Below are 26,496 nucleotides of genomic sequence, written 5' to 3'. Positions count from 1 at the left end.
CCCCCCCCCCCAGGGCGTCTGGGCAGATGGGTGCCCAGTACCACCCAGCACCAAGGACAGGACGACAAACCAGAAGGCGCCAGCACGTGCAAGGTTAGAAGCCAGTGTCACCTGATTTCGGAGCAGGTTAGTTTGAGCTACGAGATGAGCCTGCAGTTTGCCTTGGCACCACTGGGGGGCGGCTTTCTCAAGCAGCGAGACAGGCTGGGGGTGGGGAGGGGAGGTCAAGGTCAAGGCCAAGGAGCGTAGAGAAACAGGAGGGAGGTGGGGAGAAAGAAACAGAGACACAGACATTAAACACGACGTCCAAACAGTCTCCAGTGCAGTGACAGACACCTGCCACCCTCCAGAGGGCCAGCCCCCCCCAGAGCAGGTAAAGGCCCCGAGGCTGAGAATTAAGGGGTGCCCCGAGCGGGGCGGAGAAGGGGGTGAACTCCAACTGCAAAGCAAAATGTGAGAATCGTTAGCAGGGGCAGAGGGGCTCGGCAAGCGCAGTCCTGCCCAGGGCTGGGTGGGGGGCTCCGCCCGCAGACCCTCACCTGGAGAGTGTGTGTGCAACCTCTGCCCCACCCCCGCCCGGTTTGTTCCAGCTGTGGCAGGGTCGCTTGGGATCCGGTGAAGGAATTCCAGCCAGAGCACGCCAGGCCGGGAGGGGCCGGGCCAGTGAAACCCAAGCCAGGCCTGTTCTCATCCTGGAAAGCAGCCTCAGAGCAGGCAGAGGGGCCAGGGGACAGGGCGGCACTACAGGTTGGGCCAGGAGGGGGGCCTCACCCAGGGGCCCACAAGAGCCTCTCACTCAGGCCCTGGACCCAGCGCCGTCCCCACCCCAGCTCTTCGGCCAGACCTACCGGGGCCAGACCTACCGGGACCGTGAAGCCATCTGGCAAGGGGGTTGAGGATGCCCGCAGGCCAGGGCGCAGTGACAAACAAGCCTGCCAAGGGTGCAGTGAACGCAGCACAGGAAGAAGGCTCCCCCGGGGTGGGGGGGGAGGGTTGGCGCGGGCTTGGGACCCCTGCGGCCCTGCTGCCCGCCACTCCCTGAAGATTCCCCGGCAGCACGCAACACCCCCAGCCTTACCTTAGCAATTTTGGCATCATCCTTCTTCTTGGCGGTTTGGAGGGACTCATAATGGTGCCGGGCACTGTCGTAGTCAACCAGCTTCCGCCCACGCTTGGCGATGCGTGACTGGGGGACAGAAGGAGGAGGGGGCTGAACAGGGCCTGGTGCCCACGCTGAGATACTGACCCGGGGAAACTGGGTCACAGGCACGGTGACCTAGATGTACCCGGAGGGCTCAGGGCAGCCGACTCCAGGCTCAAGTCCGTCTAAGACGTGCCTGCGACTGTCTGTCGGACATTTCTGGTGGCAAAGAGCTCACCCTTCGAGGCAGTCCGTGCCCTCTGTGGTCCTTTCTTCTATGGAGGTCCTCGCAACAGTGAACCATTTTTGTCAGTTCCTGCTGGCCGCGTCTGATGAGCCTCCTCCCTTGGCCCTCAGCTCCTTAAAGAGGCCTCCTGGGCCTCGGGCTTCTCTCCCCCTGGGCCACCACCACCTGCCTCCCTCCTGCTCTCCCCATAAGGCACCTTCGGGAGCCCGAGGCATCTGCACCGGGTGGCCGAGGGGGCCAGCGTGGAGCGGGACCCCTGCACCCACCCACCCAGGGGATCGGGTCCAGCACTACGGTCACCACCTGAGCTCCAGACAACTCTGCTTGCATGTCTGGAGCACCTGGGGTCCCAGTCACCTCGGCGGAGATCCTGGCACACTGACAGGTCCTAAGTCACCCGGGCTCAGCAAAGGCAGCTGGCTTTTTGAACACGCGAAGTTGCACAAACACACCCAGGTAAGAGGCGACACGCACAGCTATACACACCTTCCCTTCCAAGCACACAGAGCCTAACACAGGGCACACATACCCAGGCCTTCCAGCCCCTTAATACACCTCATCAACCCTACAGGCACTCCACAGGGACATGGCCACACACTTACATGCCCCATGAGGTCTCTTTCCATAGTCTGGAGACCCAAAGATACAGGGCTTCCAGCTCAGAAAGGCCCAGGTCTGGGGGCTGGCAGGCTGGTCTCAAAGGGAGCAGACCTGGAGGACGAAGTGCCAGGCGACGGGCGGGAGGCCTGCCTTCAGCCCGGGGCTGCCCTCTCCCCGGCCCCGGCACCCCCGTCCCTCTCTCCCTCTCCAGCTCCCCGACACAGGCTGCCAGGCCGCAGCAGGGTGGACAGACCAAGCGCCTCTCACCTTGATGTCAGGGAACTGGCCCAGGTACGTGTCCATGGTCAGCAGCGCCTGGTCCACCAGCTTCTGGTGGTAATCCACCCAGAGCAGGTCATTGTTCTGCGGGAGATGAGAGCACAGCAGCGCGCACCAGGGGAGCCGGCCCACAGCGGGTCCGGCTCTCACCTCCCAGGGACCCGGGGGCCAGCTCTGACCCATCGCTTCACGGCTGGGCGGCTCCTCAGAACCTCAGCCTCCTTATCTATAAACTGGAGTCACACCTCCTGCCTTTTCAAAACGTGACCCTGAGGATCAGATAGGCCCAGGGCTGGTGGGGCCAGGGAGGGAGGCTTCCTGAGCCAGGAGACACAGCGCAGAAAGGGGAGGTGCCTCAGGACCACATCAGGAAACCATCTCAGCGCGAGGGCTGTCAGAGAGGGAGGTGGACTTGTCCAAGAGCACACAGCACGTGAGGACCAGAAGGGCTGGTCCCAGAGGGTGCCGCAGGGTGCGACAGGCGGCCAGCTGAGGTCAGAAGGGCCCTTGGGGAAGGGCCCAGGCCACCGGTCCCACACTCACCTCAGTGATCTTGTTCGCTTCATCCCTGCCAGGCCAGTCAGGCTCGTACACCTCCTGCAGACACTCGTTCAGCTTCTTGGAGGCCTCATGCATGGCTGTGGGGCAGAAGGGCCATGCTGCAGCCAGGGCCATGGGGACCCCTGATTGGGGGTGGGGGGTGGGGCGGTTACCCTTGCCCCACTCCTGAAGTCCCAGGAGGTAGGTGGACATCCCTGACAGCCCTGCTGCCCCTTCCCAGCTCTGCGCCCATCAGCTCCACATGGAGATGGCCCCCTCTCTGTGTCCCAGGAAGCCCGCCCATCCAGGCCAGGTCTGCCCCTTACCTTTGACGGAGGCCAGGTAGGTCCGGAGATCCTTCTGCAGCCGGGTGCCCTCCGTCTTCAAAGAGGCAGACGAGAAGAAGGTGAGGGCCTGGGGCACAGCCCACACCTGCCCTCTGCCTCCTGCACCTCATGGACACCTGCCACGGATGGGCTGTCCACGGCAAGGCACTGAGGCCTACAGGATACCAGGCAGGAAAACACCCCGTGCCGGGGCATGGCAGCTACCGCCTCTCTGGCCACTGACACACTGAGCTCCCTCTTGGGAGCCCTGTGCCCGAAGGAACATTCACCCAAGGGTGTCAGCACCTTCTCTCTCAGACACTATTCTCAGCCCTGTAAGGAAGGCAAGAAGACAGAGACCCCTCCACCCTGGACGAGACACTGCAGCACGGTCGAAGGACACACACACGCACAGCCCAGGTGTAGGATGGGACCAGCATGTGGCAGGCCTGCCCTCGGGTAACCATGAACCAGGCAACCAACAAGTCCAGGAACATGACCGGGGGTACAGGAACCACCCAGCACCTTGTCTTGAAAGCTTAGGTGGTTGGTGCCTGAGGCCAGCGGACTCCCACTGCATCCCACCAGGGTCAGGAGGGTTCTGATGGGGAGAGGAGAGGTCTGGAAGGGGAGGCCTTTGGAAGGAGCTCAGAGAAGTATGGGGGTCATGTCCAGGCCTCTCGGGACACTGGTCCAGCTGAGAGGGAAGATGTAGGAGGAAAGGCTGATGAGGGAGAATGGGCCAGGGAGTGAAGCACCCTGAGCTGGGAGGGCAGCTCCCGGGGTTTCCTGGAACAGCAGGCAGGGGCAGCAGAGAGGGTGGAACCACAGGCACAGCCTCAACTCCCTCTGGCCATCAGCACCACAAAAGGCAGGAGCAGGAAAGCTGAGCTCCAGGGGCGAGGAGGGGCGAGCAGGCTGAGGCCAGCGGGGAAAGTCTGAGACCACCGCCAGGGACCGCCAGGGAGATGCTGAAGTTTTCAGAAGCCGTGTGGAAAGCGGGAGAAAGCACACATAGGCTTTGGGGCCGTGAAGACCCAGCTCTGTCCCTTACTAGACACGTAGCCTCTCTGAGCCTCGGTCTCCTTGCCTGTCAACTGGGTCGAATGACCCCAGCCTGGGAGACCACAAGCAAATGTGCGTGGAGTGCCTGCAGGGGCGCCTGGCACATCACAGGCCTTCAGGGAAATGGCTTAAGTGAGCTGGGCCAGGCCCGAGGTCGTGAAGGCCAGCCTCAGGAAGTGGGCTGTACACTGAGAACAATGATGGGGGACCTAGGGGGACACAGGAGACCGGGGCCTCTGGAGGGCCTTGACGGCAGACCTCCTGGGCTCTCCCTACCCTGACACCAGCCTATGCCTCAGTGACACCTTGTTTTGAAGTCCCTCCCCCTGGTGGAGGGTTAGATAGATGACAGCATTGAGCCACAGTCCCAGGAGACCTGAGCCCCCACAGAGCTCCACCCAGCCAGCCTGGAGCTCCCGCAGGAGACGGAAGGTGGTGGTCCACCACTGCAGGTCAAGGCTCCAGCCGAGGGCAGGCAGGGACCCAGCCCCCCTGCACAGGCTCACCCCCAACACCCTCAAACCTCTCCTGTCCCCCTGCAAACAGGCCCCCCTCTTTACAGCCAGAGCCCTTTCCTCCTGCCCTGGTGTCCTCAGAGCTCCAGGCAGCAGCTCGTCACTGGGGCCGGCACTTTCCACACACCAGCTCTCAACACCACTGTTTCCACCTAATGAAGAGGAAACTGAGAGGTTGCATGACTTGCCCAGGGTCACACAGGCACTGGGAGAGCCGGAGAGAACCTCCAATACCTGGCCACTCAGGCCCCAGTTTGCCGAATGGGTCACAAAGGGGCCGGAACAGGCAGCTGCCTATTCGTTATGATGAATGCCTCCATGGGACAGCAGAGACACTGTGCAAGGAGGGTTTCAGCACATCGCATTTGAAAGGAAACCCTCGGGCTTCCCTGGTGGCGCAGTGGTTGAGAGTCCGCCTGCCGATGTGGGGGACGCAGGTTCGTTTCCTGGTCCAGGAGGATCCCACGTGCCGCGGAGCGGCTGGGCCCGTGAGCCATGGCTGCTGGGCCTGCGCGTCCAGAGCCTGTGCTCAGCAATGGGAGAGGCCACAACAGTGAGAGGCCCGCGTACCACAAAAAAATCAAAATAAATAAGTAAATAAATAAAAGAAGGAAACCCTCTCTAAAACTCCTTCAATGGAGTTTTGGAGTATAAAACCCTGGCCACATATAATTCTTAGGAACATCCAAATTTGAGGTGTGCTGATTAAAGATTAAAGTACGAAACAAAAGGCCAATCCACAAGCATTCAAACCTCTCTGGAATTCCCTCAGGGATCGCATGTGGACCCCATGTGACTGGGGAACAAGGAAGGGTCCACCCCATTCCTGATGCAGCCTTGATGCACCCCGCCCCCAGTCTTCACAACTCAGTGCTTTGGTGGTAGAGATGAAGACTCAAGTATGTTTGTGATGTAATGTTATTGTGTTCATCTGATGTCACAGAATCTTCCAGACCCAGCTTAGACTCCATCACCTCGCTCCCCTCCCCTGAGTCCCCCAGCGTCTGTCTCCAATGCACCCTGAGAAAGGGGTCGCCCGTGGAGGGGGGTGTTGCCACGCTTGCCCAGGCTTCAGGCCGTACCAGGGCCCCTTGTGCTTTCCAAACAAGGCCACGCTGTGAGCAGGCACACTGGGTACAGATGTGCAAGGCCCACCCTGTGCCAACTGCAGCTGGTCCCAGGGTCGACGCCCCCCACCCCGGGGCCCCCAGCCAGCTGCCTCCTCAGGCGGGCGCCCAAGCCACCTCCCCTCCACACTGGCTCTGAGAAACAACTCTCCGGAGGCTCCTGGGCTCTAACAAACACCTTACAGAGCAGCTGGGGGAGGATAAAGTTCTGGAGCCCCTGCCCCTCAGCCTGCTCTCCTGGCTCCGGACTTGGGAGTCTTGGAAGGGCACCACAGCCTGGGACCGACGGCAGGTGCAGCTCCATGGGGTGGCCAGCAGCCAGCCCATGTCCCCCGAACCTCCCTCCAAGGGCTCTCCCTGCCTCCCTGACGTCAGCCCCCCTCTTCCCAGGGAATCCAGGGGGCAGGGAAGTCCTCCCCTGTGTGGACCTCTCTGGCTCCAGCTGACTCTTACCCCTCTGCAATCAATGCCAGAGGAGCTTCAAATGACAGATAGCCAGAAATGACCCCTTGGAGCAGAGGCCTGGGTGGATCCTGGGGGATGAGAAGGAATCAGACCTGCCCCACCTCAGTGACAGATAAACAGCAACAATGAGCCCTGGGGTGCAAGGTCCAGGTGGCTCCTAGGAGGAAGAGCTTGGGCCACCTGGAGGACCCAGGATGGCTTCCAGGAGGGCCTGAGCTGGGTTTGAAGCACTCAGGTGGGCGGGAGTGTGAGTGGGCCCTCCAGGGTTTCACAGTGCAGGGACAGGGCGCAGCGGCAGGGATGGCGCAACTAATACTGAGCAGGCCCAGAGGAGCTATGTAAACTGGGTCCCTGTGAGAGCAGGTGACAGCAAGGTGACCTACACCCTCTCCTAGGACCCACCCCCACAGGAAGGGGTGGGAGATTCACTTCCCTGAAGCCCAAACTCCCTGCCATCCTGAACTCAACTAGGGCTGGCCCACTAGGCCTGGTGTTCCCAGGTGAAAAGCAGGGCTCCCTGTGCTCAAGCTTCACCTGGCCTCTCCCAAGCCGCCCCCCCCGCCCCCCTCCAAGCCCTGCAGCTCCCTGAATTCACTCCCCTGAGAATAGTGACCCTCACACCTTTGTAAATCCTGAACCCCACCCCCAGGTCCTAGTCACCTCCACACACCAATCAAATCCAGAACTGCCCAGCTGCCCTAACTCCTAAGGGAGGGTTACCCCAAGCCTCAAACGAGACCTTAAATTTGCCCACCCTGCTTCCACCCTTGGCCCCTGAGAAGCCGACCACCCCACCCAGCCTGAGGGCAGAGCACCAGCTCAAATGACCGCCCATGTCCACAGCCAGGTAGCCACCAGCACTGGCTATCTTTAACCCTGGCCTCACTCCCCAGCCCCTCTGGGCAAAGATCAGTGGGTGACTCCTTGCCCAGAGCCAGCGACCCAGAGGGGACTTCAGAGTTCTTGTTCAAACCTCTATTTTGCAAGTGAGAAATCTGAGGCCCAAAGGGCAAGGGCTCACACAGAGCCACAAAGCCAGTAGATGTCTCTGTTCTGGGCCTTGAAACATTCCTGGGCTGGAGGACAAGCAGCCATGGGGGCTCCCAACCCTGTTCTGGGGAACCGCTCAGTTCAGCTTCTCTGGCAGGTGAGGGTAGACTTGGTCCTGGGCCCTTTCTCAGCTGGCACCCCGGCTCTCTCCCAGCAGGCTCCCCTGCCCTCTCCCAGCATGCACCCCTGCCCTCTCCCAGCTGCTCCCTTGCCCGCTCCCAGCATGCTCCCGGCCCTCTCCCAGCATGCTCTTTGGCCCTCTCCCAGCTGCTCCCTTGCCCTCTCCCAGCATGCACCCCCCTCTCCCAGCATGCTCTTTGGCCCTCTCCCAGCATGCACCACTACCCTCTTTCAGCTGCTCCCCTGCCCTCTCCCAACATGCACCCCTGCCCTCTCCCAGCATGCACCCCAGCCCTCTCCCAGCATGCCCTTTGGCCCTCTCCCAGCATGCACCCCTGCCCTCTCCCAGCATGCTCTTTGGCCCTCTCCCAGCTGCTCCCAGCCCCTGGCCAGGGAGCTGTCAAGAGTTTTCCAAAGGAGGCCCCTTCCGCCAGAGGTTCCATTCCAGCCGCAGAGGCTGTGGTGGGTACCTTCCATGCTTTCTGAGGCGTCAGGTGTGGACAAGCAGGAAGAGGCCTGGGCCCTCCCAGCCCCCGTCTAGGCCCACCTGGCCCCTTTCCTAGCAGAGCTGAGACCTTGACCTCACTCCCCACAGCCATGCCCATTCCTGTGGCCTCCTCTGGCCCCCATCCCCATCTGTTACTCACTGGGGCTGGTCTGCAGAAGCCACAGAGCCGTGGCCCAGCTCTCTCTCCCTGCCTCCTTGGCCCTGCCCAGTGAGGGGACTCTTGCCAGGGTCATTTCATTCCCCTCTTCTACTACACTCAGACACAGCCACCAAAGTAGCTTATTCTAGACTTAGCAGACCTGAGTGGGGAAGGTCTCAGGTACAACCCAGTCAGGGTATTTAGAGCCCTTTGGTCAGGAAGTCCTCCCTTGGATCTAACCACTGCCCCCAGGCTGCCAACATAATTAAGGCCCTCCTGTCACCGGCCCCTGGCCTGTAAAAGGAATTGCTAAGGATGCCCCTCAAGTCCCTTGCAGTTTTTGGAATCAGACAAGTATGGGTCTGAATCCACTCCCAAAGCTGGATGGCCTTGGGCAAATCACCCAACTTCTCTGAGCCTCATCTGCTTCATCTGTGAAAGGGGCACAGTGACACCAGCTGCCTTACAGGGTTGTTACAGGCACCCACAAGCCATCTACAAATGGCCAGGCCTGGAGCTTGCCACTCAGCCAGGCACGGTCGACACTTTGATTAAGGTGCCCAAATCAAAGTCAGCCTGCTCTGCTCCCACGTTAAACCCTGCAGATACCACTCTCTTCACAAGAAGCTTCTAGAGATCCCACTTGCCTTGACATTCAAGGTTTCCCAGAGCCTGGGCACAATCTAATGCCAGCTCCCACCCCAACCTTAAGTGTTACCAAGGACCTAAGGTATATCCCTGCCCCTCCTTCCTCTCCCCCACGGTCCACACCCAGTGCCAATGCTCCCTCTTCCAAGAAGTCTTCCATGACCTCGCCAGCCCACACTGATCCTCTTCTCAAGTTCCCCTAGCCCACAAATTCAGCTCTTGACATTTTCCACCTGGCAGCCACAGTTCCATTTTCACAAGCTCCCTAAGGCCAAGGGCCACCCACACTCACCAGCTGCTTGTTGAAATTCTGGACACACTGTTCAAACTGCTCATCCTTTGTCTCATCCGCCTTCCCCAGTTTCTGGAGGACCTGCCAAGGCAGAGGGAGAAAGAAAGTGTGTTACTCTGAGAAGGGAAGTAGCCAAACCAAGAGGGCCCCGTCACCAATACCGCAGACCCCTCCCCACCCCAGCCAGGGTCGGGTCTGGGAGGCCCATGGCCAAAAGCACCCAACCCAGGGCACCGGGACCATCAGAGGTCTTGTGGCTGCTGTGACCCCCGAGGGCAGGCCTGAGACCCTCTTCATCCTCTACACAGGGCTCACCCACCAGTCAAGAGGAGGAACTTAGGACAGACTTGCTGTAGTAAACGAAACAGGAGCATGAGGGGTCAGGCGCCCCTCCTAGCTGAGCTTACACTGCACCCCTGGGTGCTCCCCCCTCCACCCTGGCAGCTGAACATGAGGGGGCCAGTAGGGGCAGCCCCACCTCCCCACATGAGTCCTTTTTCTGGGCCCAAGGCTCTTAAATACCAGAGGGAGGGGCAGGGAAGTGACTGCCCCAGGACCAGGAGGGCAGGGAGGGTGGCTGGGCGTCAGGCTCTTGCGGTCCCTGGGAGTCAGCTCCCAATCTGACCAGAGTTTCAGCTGTGACCCATTCTAGCCCATATCTAGACTCCCTCCCACCCCTGGCACTCACACTAGCACACGTGCATTCACACACACAGGCACACAAGGGCACACACACGTGGGCTCACGGCCACACACTCTACTCCCCAAATTCCAGAGGCAGACTCGCCCCTCTGTGAGTCACAGCTGTCCCTTCTCAGCTGTGTCAGCAGAGAGGGCCTTAAGGACACAGATGGGGGGGGGGGTGAGTAAAGGCAGAGCGAGAGAGAGAGAGAGAGAGAGAGAGAGAGAGAGACCCAAGGCCGGGAGAGGGGGAAAGATCTAGAAAAAGAGGGAACCAGACCAGGAGCCTGAGAGGAAGCCCTGGCCCACCAGGTTCTCGCAGATTCCCCTCGCCCAGCTTCTGTCCCTCCAATCCCAGAGTCCTCTATGGGCAGAGAGAGAGAGAGAAAATAAAGAAGCAAGAAAGGGTGAGGGCAATGGAAAGACAGCAGAGAAAAACATGAGATGGGGGTACAGAAAGGGGATACTGAGGGAGACGGGAGGTGGGGTGTGCAGGGGTAGAGGGAGGCAAAGACTCCCCTCCACAGGCCTGGGCAGGCAAGCAAAAAGGACAACACCGAGATGACGGTCGGCATAGACGGCGGCCAAGACCCAGCAAGAATAACAAGTAAGCAGGTGGTAGTGGGTGATGGTGGCAGGTGGAGGAGACAAACAGGTGGGCCCCTGGCAGGGATGAGTACCAGATGGGGCTGGAATGCCAGGCCAGGGTCCTAGACCGAGGAATGCCCGGTCCCAGAACACAGCCTGGACCCTTCCCACCCCTGAATGACCCTAGGATGGCCTGTGCTGCTCCGCTCCCCCTCCCCCAGCTGCCCAGGAGCCAGGGCGAGGCCAGTCAGCTCTCAGACCCTCTCTCTCATCATGCAACGCATTCGGCCATCTCTTGCCAAACGCCCACTCTGTGCCCAGCCCTGTTCATCTCTGCTGGGGCAGCAAATCATTCAGACGTGTGTCCAGTCCCAAGAGAGAGGGAGGTACACAAGTCTGCAGGAGCCCAGGATGGAGATCCTATCCAGGCCGGGTAATCAAGGAAGACTTCCAGGGGGAAGTGGCAGCTCAGACAGAGGGGAGAGCTTGCAGCAAAGGCGAGGAGGACCAGAAAGATGAGGTCCGTTACTAGGGAATTTCAAGTCGCTCAAGATGACGAGAGGTCACAAAGGATGGAGAAGAAAGGTGAGAGTGGCAGATGCGGGGGCAGCGGCGCACACTGGGGAGCAGCCCGCCAACAACTTTGTGCTACAACAGTCAGGACACTCCATGGGTGAAGTGCAGCTGGATGCCAAGGGCCAGCACGGGACTGAGAGGAGAAAAGCAAAACCACGAGCAGGAAAACGGGCACTTTGGGACTTCCCTGGCAGTCCCGTGGTTAAGACTCCGCATTTCCAATGCATGGAGGGAGCACAGGTTCGATCCCTGGTCAGGGAACTAAGATTCCCACATGCCGCACAGCGTGGCCAAGAAAAGATTTTTAAAAAGAAGAAGAAAGTAAAAGAAAGAAAACGGGCACTTCCCTCAATCCACAGGCTCCCCATTCCCCTGGCAGCCTCATCCGGCTGTCCCCACAGAAACAGGGTGGAGCTGTGGGGATGCCCAGCCTACTCGGCACTGAGCACAAGTAGGTGACTCACCCCATCAACGCCCACCCCACAGCCCCGCCACCTCCAGAGAGAGAAATGGACCACCAGGTGGGAAGGAACCTGCAGAAGTCAGCAGGGGCCACTGGTGCAAAAACCATCAGGCAGGAGGACTGGAAAGTGAGCCTGTCCACCCCCTGCCTCTCCTTCTCCCTGAGGAGATGCCCTCCATCAGTGGGGTCACCAGTGCTCGCCCGGCTATCAGGGCTCCTGAGAACGCCAAGGCCCCGATGTACACACAGACATGCACACCTGGCCCCAGGCATCCGACACAGCTGTGGGTTTCCCCCAGCCAGGGGAAGCCACCAGAGAGAGCTTCAGGCCTCGAGAAAGAGGCCAGCCATGGTGAGACTACGCCAGGTGGTGAGAAGAACCCTGAGAAAAAGGGACTCTGACCGTCTCTCTCAACCTCAAGTGCCTTGTCGGAAAATAAAAAGGACGTTAGAGGGCTTCCCTGGTGGCGCTGTTATTAAGAATCCATCTGCCAATGCAGGGGACACGGGTTCAAGCCCTGGTCCGGGAAGATCCCACATGCCGCGGAGCAACTAAGCCCGCGACCCACAACTACTGAAGCCCGCGCGCCTAGAGCCCGTGCTCCGCAACAAGAGAAGCCACCGCAATGAGAAGCCCGCGCACCTCAATGAAAAGTAGTCCCCGCTCGCCGCAACTAGAGAAAGCCCATGCGCAGCAACAAAGACCCAATGCAACCAAATAATTAATTAATTAATTTTTTTTTTTTTTAAATAAAGGACATTAGCGCCCACCTTAAGGCTCATGTCTGTAAAACATCTCTGTACCTGGCCCATAGTAGGTACCCAAGTACAGGTGATCCCCTAAAAGACTTTCAGAACAGCCTTCACACAGTTGATGGCTGGAACTGACACAAACCCACGCTCCCAGTCCAGACAGATGGCATCCCAAGATGCCAGACAGAAGTCACGTGCACACACTCTGTACTTGAATGCACGGGCATGCATGTGCACAGAGCAGACTCCTATTCATCCTCCAAAACCTTGCTCAGGTGACATCTCCTCTGTGAAGCTGCCCCTGCCCTTTCCCTCCTCCACCCCACTCTGTACCACTTAGGGCCTGTACCAACTCTCCTCATTGCCTGAGTGTCTGCCTCTGGCCTTGCCCAAGCCTGCACAGCCTGAGATCGAGGACAGTGTCCAGCCCTCTCTGTGTCCCCAGCTCCGTTACAGGGCTGGGCACAGGGTAGACACACAACACGTTCTCATCTGAGCTGTGAACTTTGAGGTCAGAGTCTTGACCTTGAACAAAAGAGCCCATCTCTCAGTTTCCTGTTATGCAAAATGAGAGGGTCGTGTATGGAAAGTCCTCAGCCTGACACGCAGACAGCTCGCCGTGAAGGTGACTGTTAGGATCAGGGTGAGATCTGGCATTCACACGAATTTGAGGTCTGGTCTTGGGTAACGTGTGTTGGCTCGAGTGGGTCCCAGCCCTGCAAAGTCAATGTAGAAGGCGGTGACCAGCACGGATCCATGTGACCTCAGGCTAACTGCTTAACTCGCTACACCTCAGTGCCTGCCTCTGACACGGGAGTAACTGTACCCACGGCACCGTCGAGGCTCAGGGCATCGCCCAGTGAGTGTGTGCTGGCCTTGGCCTTGTTTATTGCTCACTGTACCCATCCCACTTTACAGACAAGGGGAGGAGGGCACACAGCCTGGGTCCTCGTCCTCAGGGGGAGCTCCCAGTGTGGCTACTGGGGGAAAAACAAGCTGAGCACCACCTGCCCCAGGCCAGGGACCAGGACAAAATTTGGTGCAGTAAAGCTCCACAGCACCAATGGCTACCTGTTTGCCACCCTCCATAGCTGGGCCTCCTGCCACGCCCCAAACACTGGGGAAGAGGCCTTTCTGACCAGCCTCTGGGGTGCCCAGACTGCACCCGATCACCCTGCCACCTAAAAGCCGCTGGGCCATGCCCGATCTGTCCCCACCCCCACAGAGACCCCAGGGTGGCTCTGTCCAGCCCTCACACACACAAGCTCACAGCCCTCTTCTCGCTGAGAGGGGAGCCCCAGACTCTCCTGTGTCACACTAAGCGCACGCTCATCACGCATGTCTCCCCTGTAATAAACAAAGGGGAGCCTTTTTGACGATGCGACAGATGACACCAAGGTCGCAGTTGCTCAGCCTAAGCCCAGCGGTCCAGGAAGCCTTATTGGTGCCACCCCGTCTGCTCTCACCACATCCTCAGTGCAGCTAGATAGCAGAGGGTGTGGAGAGCCTCAGAAGGACCAGCCCCGGGCAGGGCAGAAAGAGGGGAGCTGGTGGCAGAACGAACCTCCCCGACAGCGGCCATGGGTCAGCCTGTCTGGGCTGGGCTGTGACCCAGGACCAGGGGCCCCTCCCTGGGTGGGGCAGGAGGCTCACGGGACACGGCTGAGTGCCTCTAAGTGCCAGGGCTCAGAGACAGCTTCCTGTAGCTGGGGTGCTGCAGGGGAGGGGGGTGCCTCTTCCCCAGCCCCTCTCATGACCCAGAGGCCTCATCTGGGCCATCTTGCCAGGCCCCCTCCTCTCCTCCTGGATGGCCAGTGGCCCCAGGGGACAGACCAGCTGTGCCACACACCCGGCCACCAAACCCAGAAAAACAGAAAGGGCCCCCGGGGCCAGTCTCGTTCGAACTAGGGACCAATTTTCGCTCACTGCCCACCGAGCACGGCACTTGACAGACACCGCGGGCCCCCTCCTCACAGGTAAGTGTCCTTGGCTCCACGTGACAGATGGCAGGCAAATCAGGACACACAGCCTAGGGCCTCACAGTCAGGAGTGAGCACAGGGCTGCTCCCAAGCTCCAGACTGGAGGAGGGGCACCCAGCAGACCTGGCCCCCTCCAAGCCACCCCAGCCCAGCCAACACAGCGCAGGGGAGCAAGCGTGCAGGCACTCACCCCTCGGCTGACCCCAGGGGCCCTGCTTGGACCCCTCCCTCCTCCCAGAGCATGGCCTGCCCCCTGCATGTGTGGGACACATGCCCACATCTGAACATGTAGCATAAGGCTGGCAAGAAAAGCCCAGCCCAGGGGCCCAGGACGGAAGCCCTGGTCCCCAGGCTCTGGACCAGGCTAGAAAAGCCCTTCTAGAGACCAGCAGAGATGGAGACCTTCTCCCGCCTCCCCCAACACCCGGAGCCCTCACGCTCACACACACAGAGGAGCGTTCAGCTCCCCCGGGGAACCCACCACCCAGCCGCTGAGACCCCAGCAGGCCTTCACCTTCCTCATCATCTCCTCCGGCACCTCCACGGCCACGGCCTCGGTTGAGGTTGGTCACGGAATGAGCTGCGCCCGGGCGGCTGGGCGTCACCACTGCACTTCCTCCTCCGGGCAGGGCCTGCGGTCAGGGGACCACAGTGACAGGATGCACGTCCTTGCAGCCTCACAGAGGCTCCCGGGCAGGCAGGGGCACACAGACGGACAGGCAGATGGGCAGGTGGAAGGCCATGCTTTCCCAGGGGTCACACAACAGGGACCCATTCGGATGGAGACACACCAGAGGCAAAAATGAAGAGGTGGCCATCAGAATTGGGCCAAAGGCCACCTGGTGGCTGGAGCTGCCCCCTCCCAGGATACTCTGCCCCAACTTTCCACAGCCTCAGGGTCTCTGGCTCATTCCCCGACACCCCGGGGTGACCCCCTGACTCCTGCCCGACTGCTCCATCCTCTGTTCCAAACAGCGGGATGGGCCGGCTTCATGGTCCTCAAGCCCAGATGCTGCCCGGACCCCCCGGGGCCCCTGTGATGGACGCCTGACCCCACACTCCTCCCAACCCTCTAGTAACCTAGGAGCCAGGTGGGCAGGGCCTCAGCAGAGCAAGAAGGGAGGGGGGAGAGGTAAGCCCCAGCCCACCAGGCTCGGCCACATTGCATAAGCCCCCTCCTGACTTCTAGTTTGAAATATAACCCACATAAATGGCAAAACAAGTTGAAAGAAGAGTACAACAGACTGCCCTCTGCCCTTCCCCCAACTCACCAATTGTTAACACAGGCCACAATTTTTCTCTCTTTCTCTCTATCGAAACAGTTTAGTTTGTTTGTTTGTATGTTAGCCCAACCACTGGAAAGTAGGCTGCAAACATCATGACCCTGTACCCCGAGTCCTTCACCCCAATGACGTTGGCACATTTCCAAGAATAAGAATGTTCTCCTAAATCCCCGTGGTACCATGGCACCCCCGATGTTTACTGTTTACTTATTACTATTACCCAATATACGTCCATATACAAACATTCCTAGTTGTCCCCCAAATCTCCCTTAGGTCTGGGTTATTTGTTTTGTTTTGTTTTGTTTTCCGGTATGCGGGCCTCTCACTGTTGTGGCCTCTCCCATCGCGGAGCACAGGCTCAGGACGCGCAGGCTCAGCGGCCATGGCTCACGGGCCCAGCCGCTCCGCGGCATGTGGGATCTTCCCGGACCGGGGCACGAACCCGCGTCGCCTGCATTGGCAGGCGGACTCTCAACCACTGCGCCACCAGCGAAGCCCCAGGTTATTTGTTTTTTGATCTGGGATCCAAACACAGTTCATAGTTCACACGTTGCTTTTTTTTTTTTTTTTTAATTGAAGTGTAGTTGACTTACAATGTTGTGTTAACTTCTGCTGTACAGCAAAGTGACTCAGTTATACATATGTATACTTTTACATATTCTTTTCCATTATGGTTTATCACAGGCTATTGAATATAGTTCCCTGTGCTATACAGTAGGACCTTGTTTATCCCTCCTTTATATAATAGTTTGCATCTGCTAATCCCAAACTCCGAATCCATCCCTCCCCCTCTCCACCCTGGCAACCACAAGTCTGTTCTCTATGTCTGTGAGTCTGTTTCTGTTTCGTAGATATGTTCATTTGTGTCATATTTAGATTCCACATATAAGTGATATCTCTTTCTGACTTACTTCACTTGGTACACACTTCGCTTTTTATTGTCATGTCTCCTGTCTCCTTTAGTCTAAAATATTCCCCCACATACCTATTCACTGTACATATTTGTTTCTCTTTCAAGATACTGACCTTTTTTTTTATTGCAGTACAGTTGGTTTACAATGTTGTGTTAGTTTCAGGTGTAGAGCAAAGTGATTCAGTTATACATATATATCTATTATTTTTCAGATCATTTTCCCTTATAGATTATTACAAAATACTGAGTATGGTTCCCTGTGCCACACATTTTTTAAGAGTACAAACCAGTCCCATGGAGCACGCCCTACACTCCAGATTCATCTGCTCATTTCCTCATGATTAAGTCCAGGTTAAACATTGTTTTGGCAAGCATACTACAGAGGCAATGTGTCCTTCAACAGTATCACCTCAGGATGCCCCCTGCTTCCGGTGCTGAGCTTGACCACTTGGTCAGGCAGTGTTTGCCAGACCTCTGCCGTAGAGATGACTTGTCTCTAGATAATTAACTAGTCATCTGAAAGGCGATACATCGCCACTGTGTGACTGTCCACGGCCAATAACTTTTTACCGGATGTCTTTAAATCCATTTAATACTTTACTACTCAAAGTGGGGTCCACGGACCAGCGGCATCACAGCCCTTTGGGAGCCTGGCAGAAATACAGAATTTCAGGCTCCACTGGACTTGACGATGCATTTTAACAAGTCCCCTAGTGCTCTGCGTGCATTAAAGTCTGAGAAGCTCTGTGCCTCTCATGCTTTGCCTGAACCAACTGTTATCGCGGGCTTCTATCACCTCCTCTATATTACCTGCTGTGCTATAAAGAAGTCCTTCCCCTGGTCTTGCCTTTATGGGGATATTGTTATGGACTCTTGCCTCCGTTTTGCATTCAATGTGCTATAGTCTATTACCATCATTATTCTTTTTCACGCTCAAACTGTCCTAAATTCTGCCAGTGGGAGCCTGTGGACACGCCTCCACTGGTCTTTGAGCACTTCCTTGCTTCCTGACACTACGAGATGCTCCAGGCTCAGCGGGTCCCTGCCCCGGCCCTAGAATCAGCCATTCCTCCAGGAAGCCCAGGGTCCCTTTAGGGGAGAGGTGTGCTCACTGCTCCTGGGCGTCCGGTTCCTAGGTCTTTCTTTTCATCTTTATGCCAGGCCTAGAGCTATGTATTCTCACCACCACTTTAGAGATGAGAAAAGGAAGGAATTTGGCCACAGGGCCAAGAAGGAGCAGAGCCAGGACCCCGTGGCTGAGCAAGTATGGCCCAGATCTCGTCTGCTGTGGAAAGTGAGCTAGACTCAAGGCCCTGCAGCTGCCCACTGGGTCCGTCCCTGCCGAGGCCGAGGCCACACCACCCGGTGACTGAGCCCTGGGGATGCAGAGGCGATGGGCTCCTCCGACAGTCGACCCTAGCCCAGGGATGCCCTGCTGGCCTGGCCAAACCCTTCTTGGCACTGTGCAGCCATCTGGACCCCTTCTTCCAGTGGGCCTTGGCACCCCCGTTTCATGAATGAGAATGAGACAGCCTGGGACCTGGGACCCTTTGCTGCAATGCTTGCACCTGGACACACCTCTCCACGAGCAACAAAATATAAAGAAACTATATGGGACTAAAAATAACTGCGTGCATGCACAGTTGGGGCAAAATTATGGACAAAAGATACAAAGAGACCAAAAAACCCAGCTGCCACTTTTGAAGAGCCTGGAGCAAAAGTAGGGGGTCGGGAGCAAAAGCAGGGTACTGCGCGTGCCCCCTGCACACAGCACCACCAAGGGGGTGGGCAAAGCACCTCAGCCACCCCTCCGGCCCAACCCCTGGACACACCTCTACCCTCACCCCATATAAGGAACAAGCTTGCCTCTCCTCAGGAAGCAAGCGAGCAAGGGAACCTGTTGTGTGTTCTCGTTCCCACCAGCTGCAGCGGGGGGGCTGGGGTGGGGGGTGCCCCGTAAAGCCTTGCCTGAATTTCTGGTCTGGCCCCTAGTCAGTTTCTATTGCTTGCGGAAGGCCAAGAACCCCGGTCGGTATCCAGGAGACTGTGGGACGGCCAGGACTGGACCCAGGGCTCCTGACTCCTGGGTCCTTTTCCCCGGCTGCCGCTCCTGGGCTGCGGCCCCTGCCCCCCGCTGGCTGGTCCAGAGGCTGCCTCTCCCGCCGAGGGCCCGTGAATTCACTCACGCAGACGCATCAGGCATCTCTGCCTCCAGAACCACAGTGCTCACGCCCAAGGCTGGCGATCTGCTGGCCAGTGTGACACGGCTACAGCCCCAGAGCGGCCGCTGCACCCTGGCGCTGGGTGGGCACCAGGCAGAGAGCGGCTAGAATGAGGGGTCTGGCCTCCCTGGCCCGGTGGGGAGCGGCTCAGGCTCCTGCCTGGGAGCAGAGCCCAGGGCCCGGAAAGCCGGTCCAGAGCACAGGGCTTCCAGAACGCATGGCAAGGGGCCCTCCAACAGCACTCCTCAGCCCTCCTGCGGTGCCAGGCTGGCCATACATCAGGCTCAGCCTGACGACTTCCCCAAAGGGCAATGACTTTTTAAGAAAGATAAATGTTAAAACGCCGGCCTCGGGCAAGAGCCAGTAACAGCATTCCAACCCCAGCAGGCAAGAATGCCCCCCAACGCAGGCCCGTGTGCACACTCGCGTGTCCGCGTGCCGGTGCTCGCCCAACGTGTCTGCACACAGCCCCACACACGCTCCCGGACGTGGCTCCTGCCCCTTCAGTTGCCTCCGGACACAGGAGGAAGGTGGCAGGAACCACACGGAGGCCACAGAGCTAGGCAAGAAGCAGAGCAGAGGCCAGGAGACGGTGTGGAAGAAGAATCCGGAATGCAGAAGGGAGCTGGGGAGAAAACCAGAGAAAGGGAAAGCAACAGTCTCCCAGGGGGGCAAGCCAGGCTCCAGGCCCGGGGAAGGGCTACCTCTGGGCCGGCGGGTCTCAGGCAGGAGAAGGGGTCCCAACTCCAGCTCCTTCTCCCCAGGCCGGCACACACACAGGGCTGCCCCCAAGAGACAGCCCCCTTCCCTGGTTCCTCTGTGCCCCCATCCTTGCTCGGCACCTCCGTCTCCCCAGGCTGGCTGGAGGAGGTGACAGGAGACGCTGCCACCCGCCTTCCTTTCAGGGGAAGTCTGTGAGCTCAGCTCACACCCCGGGGGGGGGGGTACCCCTCACCATCGGATGTCATCTCTCAGCCATGCACCCGCCCAGCCAAGTTCCCCACGGACTGCATCTGCCCCTCCTTCGAAGCTCCACAAAGATCATAGTGCAAGGCATGACCCCAGGGAGCCCTGGCCAAGGACCCAACTTGAGGGGGGCCCACCACCCCTGACACTGCCTTACAAGGTGGGCTCATATCACCAGGACATCCCAAGGTGTGACTGTTGGTCCCATGTTACAGATGAAGAAACAGGCTCAGAGACGTCACTCAGCTAATGAGTGGCAGAGCCAGGACCCCGAGCCTGATGGATTTCAAAACCCAAACCCAACTTGTGATTCTTTTTTTTTTCCTTTTGGCCGCACCACTGGGCTTGCAGGATCTTAGTTCCCCAACCAGTGATTGAACCCGGGCCCTCAGGGCAGTGAAAGCTCGGAGTCCTAACCACTGGACCGCCAGGGAAATCCCTCAACTTGTGATTCTTAAACAGGGATACAGAGCCGCCTGGGGGTAACAGGAAGCATGTCTGTTTACTACAAAAGATTCCTGCTCCACCTTGCAGCGTTCCAAAGATTTGACTGGTAAAGAAACCACTTTTGTGACATAAGCGGCAGATTGTGCATTAGAATGCAAAGTTTGCAAACATTTTTGCAATGAAATACAAAACTGAAAAACATTCCCAGGTTCCCCTCCCAAGCCTCCCTGAAGCGCCAGGGCCTCACCCCACTTGGTGATCTATTTTTCTTCACAAGTCCTCATGTTCTGGAAGTCGCTATCCCCTGACACCAGTCCACAGAGACTCATCATCCTTTCCTGTGGGCCCGGGTAAGAACGGCTGACCGACTAAGGAAGCCAACGGGCCTTTCTTGGGAAACTGTCACTCTAAAATTATCTCCTTCCTCTTTTAGTGATTCTTCCTTTCCTTTAGAAATACTGGCGAGAGTGAAAAGTGATGTTTGGTTTTCTTTTTTTACGTCCTTAACTGGTACACAAACACTTGGCCGCCATGTATGACAGACCCACAACAGCGCCTTGAAATACGACAGTCTGGTCGAAACCAGTTTACTTACTTACTTACTCCCAGGTAAGGAGTTTCCAGATGATTCCAGCCAAGAAACCCTGCCGTCCTCTCCTCTCTCCCCTCCCCTCCCTGGAAGCCTGAAATTCCAGCCTGTTCAGCAGATAAGCCAGTGGCCAGAAGCCAGAGCAGGGCCACCCTGACCCCAGAGGAAGCTAGGGTGGGCTGCGGTGGGTGCAGGAGGCTGGAACAGCCCAGAACAGAGCACCGGGGAGCAGAGGCAGCAGGGGCCGAAGTTGGGATGGGGAAGGGGTTGGGGGGCGCTGGGAGGGGCGGGGCTGGGCTGGGCCTGTGCGGGGCGGAGGCAGCCACAGATCAGACGCAGCCGCTAATCCAAAGGCACCGGAAGAGCCTTACAAGCATTCGCTAAATCCCATGAGAGGGAGGTATTCAGATGAGGAAATTTGAGGCCTGGGACTTCCCTGGCAGTCCAGTGGTTAGGGCTCCACGCTTCCACTGCAGAGGCCCTGGGTTCCATTCCTAGTCGGGGAGCTAAGATCCCTCATGCCACGCGGTGAGGCCAAAAAAAAAAAAAAAAAAAAAAGTATTATAGATAACTATCAGGCAGTAAATTAATAAAAATATGTTGTAGAAAGAAAAAAACACAAAAACTTGAGGCCTAATGCCCCTGGTCTCAGGGCTAAGTAAACAGTAGCTAGAATCTGAACCTGGCCATTGGTTCCCAAACAAAATGACTCTAAAGGAGCCCCTTTCCTCCCAGGGAGGACCTGGGAGGGGGTCAGCCCACATGGGGTGCCCTGGAGCCCCAAGGGGGCACAGGAGGGGGCCCAGGCTTGGTCATGACTGGCTCCCCTCTCCTCAGGAACCACCCGCCAGTCTGAGCCCATTCCTGGATGTCCACAGAACCAGAACCAGAAGCAGGCCTCCATATGGGTAGGTGCGCTTCTGGAAGGGCCGGTGCTCCAAGGGGGAGGCATGTCCAGTGGCGATGGAAGTCTCTGAACAAACACACAGCAGGGCACGGAGAGGGCGGGGCTCAGGGACATGACCTCTGTGACCTGATGAAGGAGCGAGACCACACCAGGCAGAGGGCACAGCAAGTGCAAAGGCCCTGGGGTGGGAAGAGCAGGCCAGAGTGTGAAAGAGGACAAGAGGGCAGGCATAGGAGGAAGATGCCCTGCAACACAGGTGCCAAGCCCTTCACATGGAAGGAAGTACTATTATTATCCCCACTTTGCAGACATGGAAACTGAGGCACTGCCTTAAAAACTCCCCAGGGTCACACAGCCAGCCAGCAGGGTGGTTAGGATCCAAACCCCGAGCCTGGCTCCAGAGGCTAGACCCTCCAACCACTGCACAAACTGCCTTGGCAGCCAGGGCCAGGCCACAGGGCTTTGAAACTCCAGCGGGGGGTAGGAGAGCTGTGATCTGACCCACAGATCTGAGCCCAGGCTGCTGTTGGGAACAGACTGCAGAGCAGGTTGGAGTAGGGAGCCCACTTGGGTGACTACAGTGACCCAGCTGAGAGGCAATGATGGTTTAGGGCCAAGACAGGAAATGGCAAAAAGTGCTCAAGGATGGGGTGACAGGGAGAAAACTGAGGGGGACGCCAGGTTTGAACAACAAGAGGGAAGGAGCCTGAATCACCTGAGGTGGGGACACCTGGGGGTCACAGTGAGTCTGAGGTCCCCAGAGGTGTCGGAAGGCAGGTAGGCGGGGCCAGGGGGCCAGGGCTCACCTTTCTGAGCCCTGAGCCCCATCAGCAAACCCAGCCAAGACCTCAAGGGGGTATAAGGATGAAGTGGGGCTGTGTAGCTAAGAGGGTCCAGCACAGAGCAGGGGCTGGCTTCCCCCTGTCCCTTTACCCCTATGTTGACCTGGGATTCCTCCCACCCAAGCCAAAAAGCTCTAGCAGCCGCTCCCACCTCGTTCCCTCACCTCCACCACCCCCCCCGGCCCACACATCCCTTTCCTGTGCCTGGTGCCTGGCGCCCCAAGCACCTGCTCGCCATGACTCACTCGGGCTTACACACAGCATTGCACAGCAGCCAGCCCACCTCCCGTTCCTGGTCCCACCCCCCTCAGCAGCTTCCTCCCCCTGGCTCTGCAGGGGCCCTGCCAGCCCCACCACCATTACCCTGACCCCTGGTAAAAGGGTAAACTGGTAAAGGCCCCCTGGAGCCCAAACAGCGGCTCAGAGTACTGGCCTCTGACGACCCACAAGCAGCCCTGATGGGCCTTGCTATCTGACATCCCAGCGCTGAGCCCAGGATGCCGCCCACTCTACAGAGGGGTCAGGGAGGGCTCCCAGCCGCAAGGTCACCCGCTGGCCACTTGCGTCCGTGCTGGGTGGGGCCGGCAGAGGACGTGCCCAGCCCCGCCCTGCACCCAGCCCTCCCCACCACCTGTTCTGAGACATCAGCACCACCCACCCCCAGCCACCGCGGCCCACCTGTCCCCTCCTCGCGAGTGTGGGTGCTATTCTCAGCCCCAGGCGCCACGACGCCGGCCATCAGCAGAGGGGTGGAATCTGCCCCTCCAGCCCAGCCACCTCCCACCAGCCCCTCATCAGCTGCTTGCTGGGCTCCCTAGGGGAACAGCCTGTGTGGAGAAGCAACAAAGCATGAGCCCAGCCCCCAACTCAGCAGAGCACAGAGGCAGAGCCAGGCCAGGGGAGGTGAAGGTCTCGCCTCCACCCACCTGCCTGGGGCCAAGCAAAGGTCTGACCGGGGCAGGACCACGGCCACCTCCACGATATTCATTAGGAAACCACTTCCCTACTGACTCCAGGCCAAGCCGGCCCTTCACATCACCTCCTCCAGGCAGCCTTCCCTGACCCCCACCCCAGGCACAAGGCTTCACTTATTCCTCTGAATGCCCTCGGCCCTTTGCCTATGTCTGTTTGGCCTAAATGTGCAACCAGGCTATTCATTCATTTTACCACTCGGAATCCTCCATGGCCACATCTGTGAACCTAGAACTATTAAAGAGTACCTAAAGGACATAAGACATGTGGTATTTTCTCCCAACATGTTAGTGCTTTTATTTTGGTTATTGTTGTTATTTTTGTCACTCAAAGGAGTTGATGCCCAGAGTCAGCTTTAAATAGCTCCACCCAGTCCTGCCAAGTGCAGACACACGCCCTGCCCACGACACAGCACGCAGGAGGGCTGGTTCCCTCCCCTCTCCCCCCACCTCTCCCCACCCCGGCCCTGTGGTCCCTCCCAGGCCCTCGGCTGCCCGGGAGCTGTCCTAAGGGGTCCCCTAAATCAGCCCTGGCCTGATTCCAAGTTGCCACTACCTGTGAGGACACCCCACTTTGCAGATGCAGAATCAAAGGCTGGGGACTCACTGGTACAGGGCCCCAGAGCAGAAGAGGGGGCCAGGGCCAGTGCCAGTGCTTTCCACTAGAGCAGGGGCTGGGGGAAGGCTGCGAGGGGGCTGGGAGGGGCTGGAGGGGAGCATAGTCAGAGCAAGGGCGAAGACCAGGGTGCGGGAAACAAGAGGGGCCCAGAGTGGGAGTCCGGTGGTGGCCCCGCCCCTGGCAGAGGCGCTGACTGTCAGCGGGCAAGAGGGGCTTTCCCAGGCTCCCTCCTGCTAACCCTGCACCACTGGACTTGGGCTGCGGCGGGGAAGAGAAATACGGTGGGCAGGGAGGGGCCTGAGGGGGAGGCACTGGTCCTCCCAGCCCAGCAGATGCAGGAAATCAGCACACGGTGGACAAGAGCCGGGGCCTCCCCCTGCCAGCCCAGAGACCACAGGCGACAATGCGGGGGCCGCCAGAGGTCTGGGCAGGTCACCACCCAGGGTCCCACCTCTACCCTGAAAGGCGGGAGGTAAGGACCAAGTGAGCGCAAAAGGCCCTTCCATCTCTGACTTCCCAGGGCTGGGACAGAGCATCAGCCCTGGAGTCTATCTGGCTAAGGAGGTCTTCAGGGTCTGACCCACGTCCCTCCCTGAGAAGAGCTGAGGCAGTGTGGACACGGAGGGGTAGCAGAGACCCCCCACACCCGCCCACGAAAGAGGGCCCTGGTCCCCAGAAATCACAGCCAGTGCCAGCTCGCCGTCTGGACCTGCTGCGGAGGTTGTTCACACCCACCTGTCCCTTTCCTCCCCCAGGGCCCGCTTTCCCAGGAGAAACACAATCCAACAGTAAGGGAAAGCTGAGCTGCCAGTCAGAGTTACCCACTGCTTTTTTAAAAAAACACAAAATCACAGCAATGTGCCAAAGGAGAGCAGAAGAGAGCAGTGCAGGGCATGGCCTGGGGGGAGCGCCGCGCCCCAGACCCGGGGAGGCCGGCTCCTGGCCAGCGCAAGCTGCAGCTCTGGACACTTCTGGAGCATCTAAAAGCTGGAAGAGACTCCTGCTGCTTACAGGGAGAGGCAATAGGGGTCGGGGGAAGCCTAAAAGTGGTAGGAAGGGGTCCACGGTGTCACCTGGCCCCTGCTGGGCCCTCTCTGGGCAACACCTTCCCCCTCCTTCCTCCCCCGAGGCCTCACCACCTGGATCCCAAGCTGAGCCTGGATGGCTCCACCACTGCTGGGCCAAGGCTGGCCCGGACTTGGGCAGGATGGCCCAACTGGACACACACGGAGGGCGTGGGCACAGCCGAACACCCCACACCCGCCAAGGCGTCTCAGTACCCCCACCCCACCCGAGAGCTGGAACCCCAACCTTCAGTGTCCTCGGCTGTGAAATGGAGACACCTCTTCCCCCGTTAAATCCTCATATGCGGGGAAACCGAGGCTCAGAGGGGACAGGTCACTTGCCCAAGGTCAAGCGCTTGGGAGGAGCAGGGCTGGGATTTGAACACGGGCCTTCCACCTGCCACACTGTGTAAGATGCTCCGAGAAGCCTTTTCCATCCCTCGTGCACAGGAGCCTCACAGCCCAACTCAGCATTAAGTGCCTACTGTGTGCGGGTGTCAGGATCACACATTCACAGCAGGACCAGCCTCCACCACTGAAGACTCGGGTCTAGCAGGGAGGACAGTCATCCCATTGTATGGAGGAGCAAATCGAAATAAGAAGGGTAGAGTAACTGGCCCAAGTCCCCAGTGGAGGGGAGGGGGCAGGAGCTCGGATCGGGCTGCAGGATGTGGGTGTGGCCTCTCCTGGTCTCTCACCTCCACCCACAGTGCACACAGTGGGACAGCATGACCCGACGGTGCACTGACCCAAAGCTGGGATGCAGGAATCAGGTTCTGTCCTGCTGCTGACCATGGGTTTCCCAGGGTGCTGACTCAGGTCTCCCAGGCGGCCCTGCAGCCCTGCACCCACGCCTCGGTGCAGCTTCCTCAGTGCAGTACCAGGATGGCCCCCACCCGGTCCACCAGACCCAGGACAGCGCCGCCCCTGAGACCCACAGGAAGGACCCAGTACCCCCCTTGGCTGTGGCCCCTGCCAGGCCCATGGTCCCCTGCATCAGGAGGCCTGGGTGGCAGGGACACACGACAGAGACACACACACACACACACACACACACACACACACACACACACACACACACAAAACTTATAAGCTAGCTCCTGGCTTAGTTTATATTTCAAACAACAATATTTTCATCCTGTCCCGGTTTCAGCAAATGCACCCAATTATTTGTGGATTCTATTTCTCCGTTTAGATCGACTCCACTTGTATTCCTGGCCATTAACTCCTCCTCAAGTCTCCCCTCCCCTCCCCCGCCGTGGGATTCCCCTCCCTCCCCAACTCTGTTTTCAGTCTGCACCCAGGTCTCTCTCTACCTGAGGCTCCCCGTGGGAGTCAAGTCAGGACAGTTCCTTCCACATCTGACCCTGACCCTCTGGAGTCCCGTGATTCCTGCATGAAGCCAGGTTCCCCCACCTGCCTGGTGGAGTCATGGGGGATCCCAGGGGCCATGTGGAAAGTCCCAAGGTGGCTCTGCAAGGTCACCTTCTCCTCTAGCAGGCCAACCCCCCTCCCCCATACACACCACACACACACACACACACACACACACACACACACACACACACAA

At 58.6% G+C, this 26,496-nt stretch overlaps 1 protein-coding gene across 8 annotated transcripts in view; it reads right to left on the bottom strand.

Moving 5' to 3' along the window:
• Nucleotides 1-26,496, bottom strand: part of BIN1 (bridging integrator 1) — a 62,700-nt gene that overhangs the window by 23,904 nt on the left and 12,300 nt on the right. For 4 of the 8 annotated variants that reach the window (XM_007461311.1, XM_007461306.1, XM_007461307.1 and 1 more), the window contains exons 2-7: nucleotides 9,063-9,143; nucleotides 3,134-3,188; nucleotides 2,811-2,905; nucleotides 2,256-2,351; nucleotides 1,079-1,186; nucleotides 112-204 (exon numbers count right to left, since the gene is read on the bottom strand). In XM_007461311.1, the coding sequence (XP_007461373.1) occupies nucleotides 112-204; nucleotides 1,079-1,186; nucleotides 2,256-2,351; nucleotides 2,811-2,905; nucleotides 3,134-3,188; nucleotides 9,063-9,143 (528 nt within the window). The remainder of the gene's footprint in view (nucleotides 1-111; nucleotides 205-1,078; nucleotides 1,187-2,255; nucleotides 2,352-2,810; nucleotides 2,906-3,133; nucleotides 3,189-9,062; nucleotides 9,144-26,496) is intronic. The other 4 variants (XM_007461313.1, XM_007461308.1, XM_007461310.1 and 1 more) reach the window with 1 other exon arrangement.

Source organism: Lipotes vexillifer, unplaced genomic scaffold, assembly GCF_000442215.2.
Source record: "Lipotes vexillifer unplaced genomic scaffold, Lipotes_vexillifer_v1.1 scaffold158, whole genome shotgun sequence".
Taxonomy (NCBI): Eukaryota; Metazoa; Chordata; class Mammalia; order Artiodactyla; family Lipotidae; genus Lipotes; species Lipotes vexillifer.
This window is presented reverse-complemented; position numbering and strand designations above follow the sequence as displayed.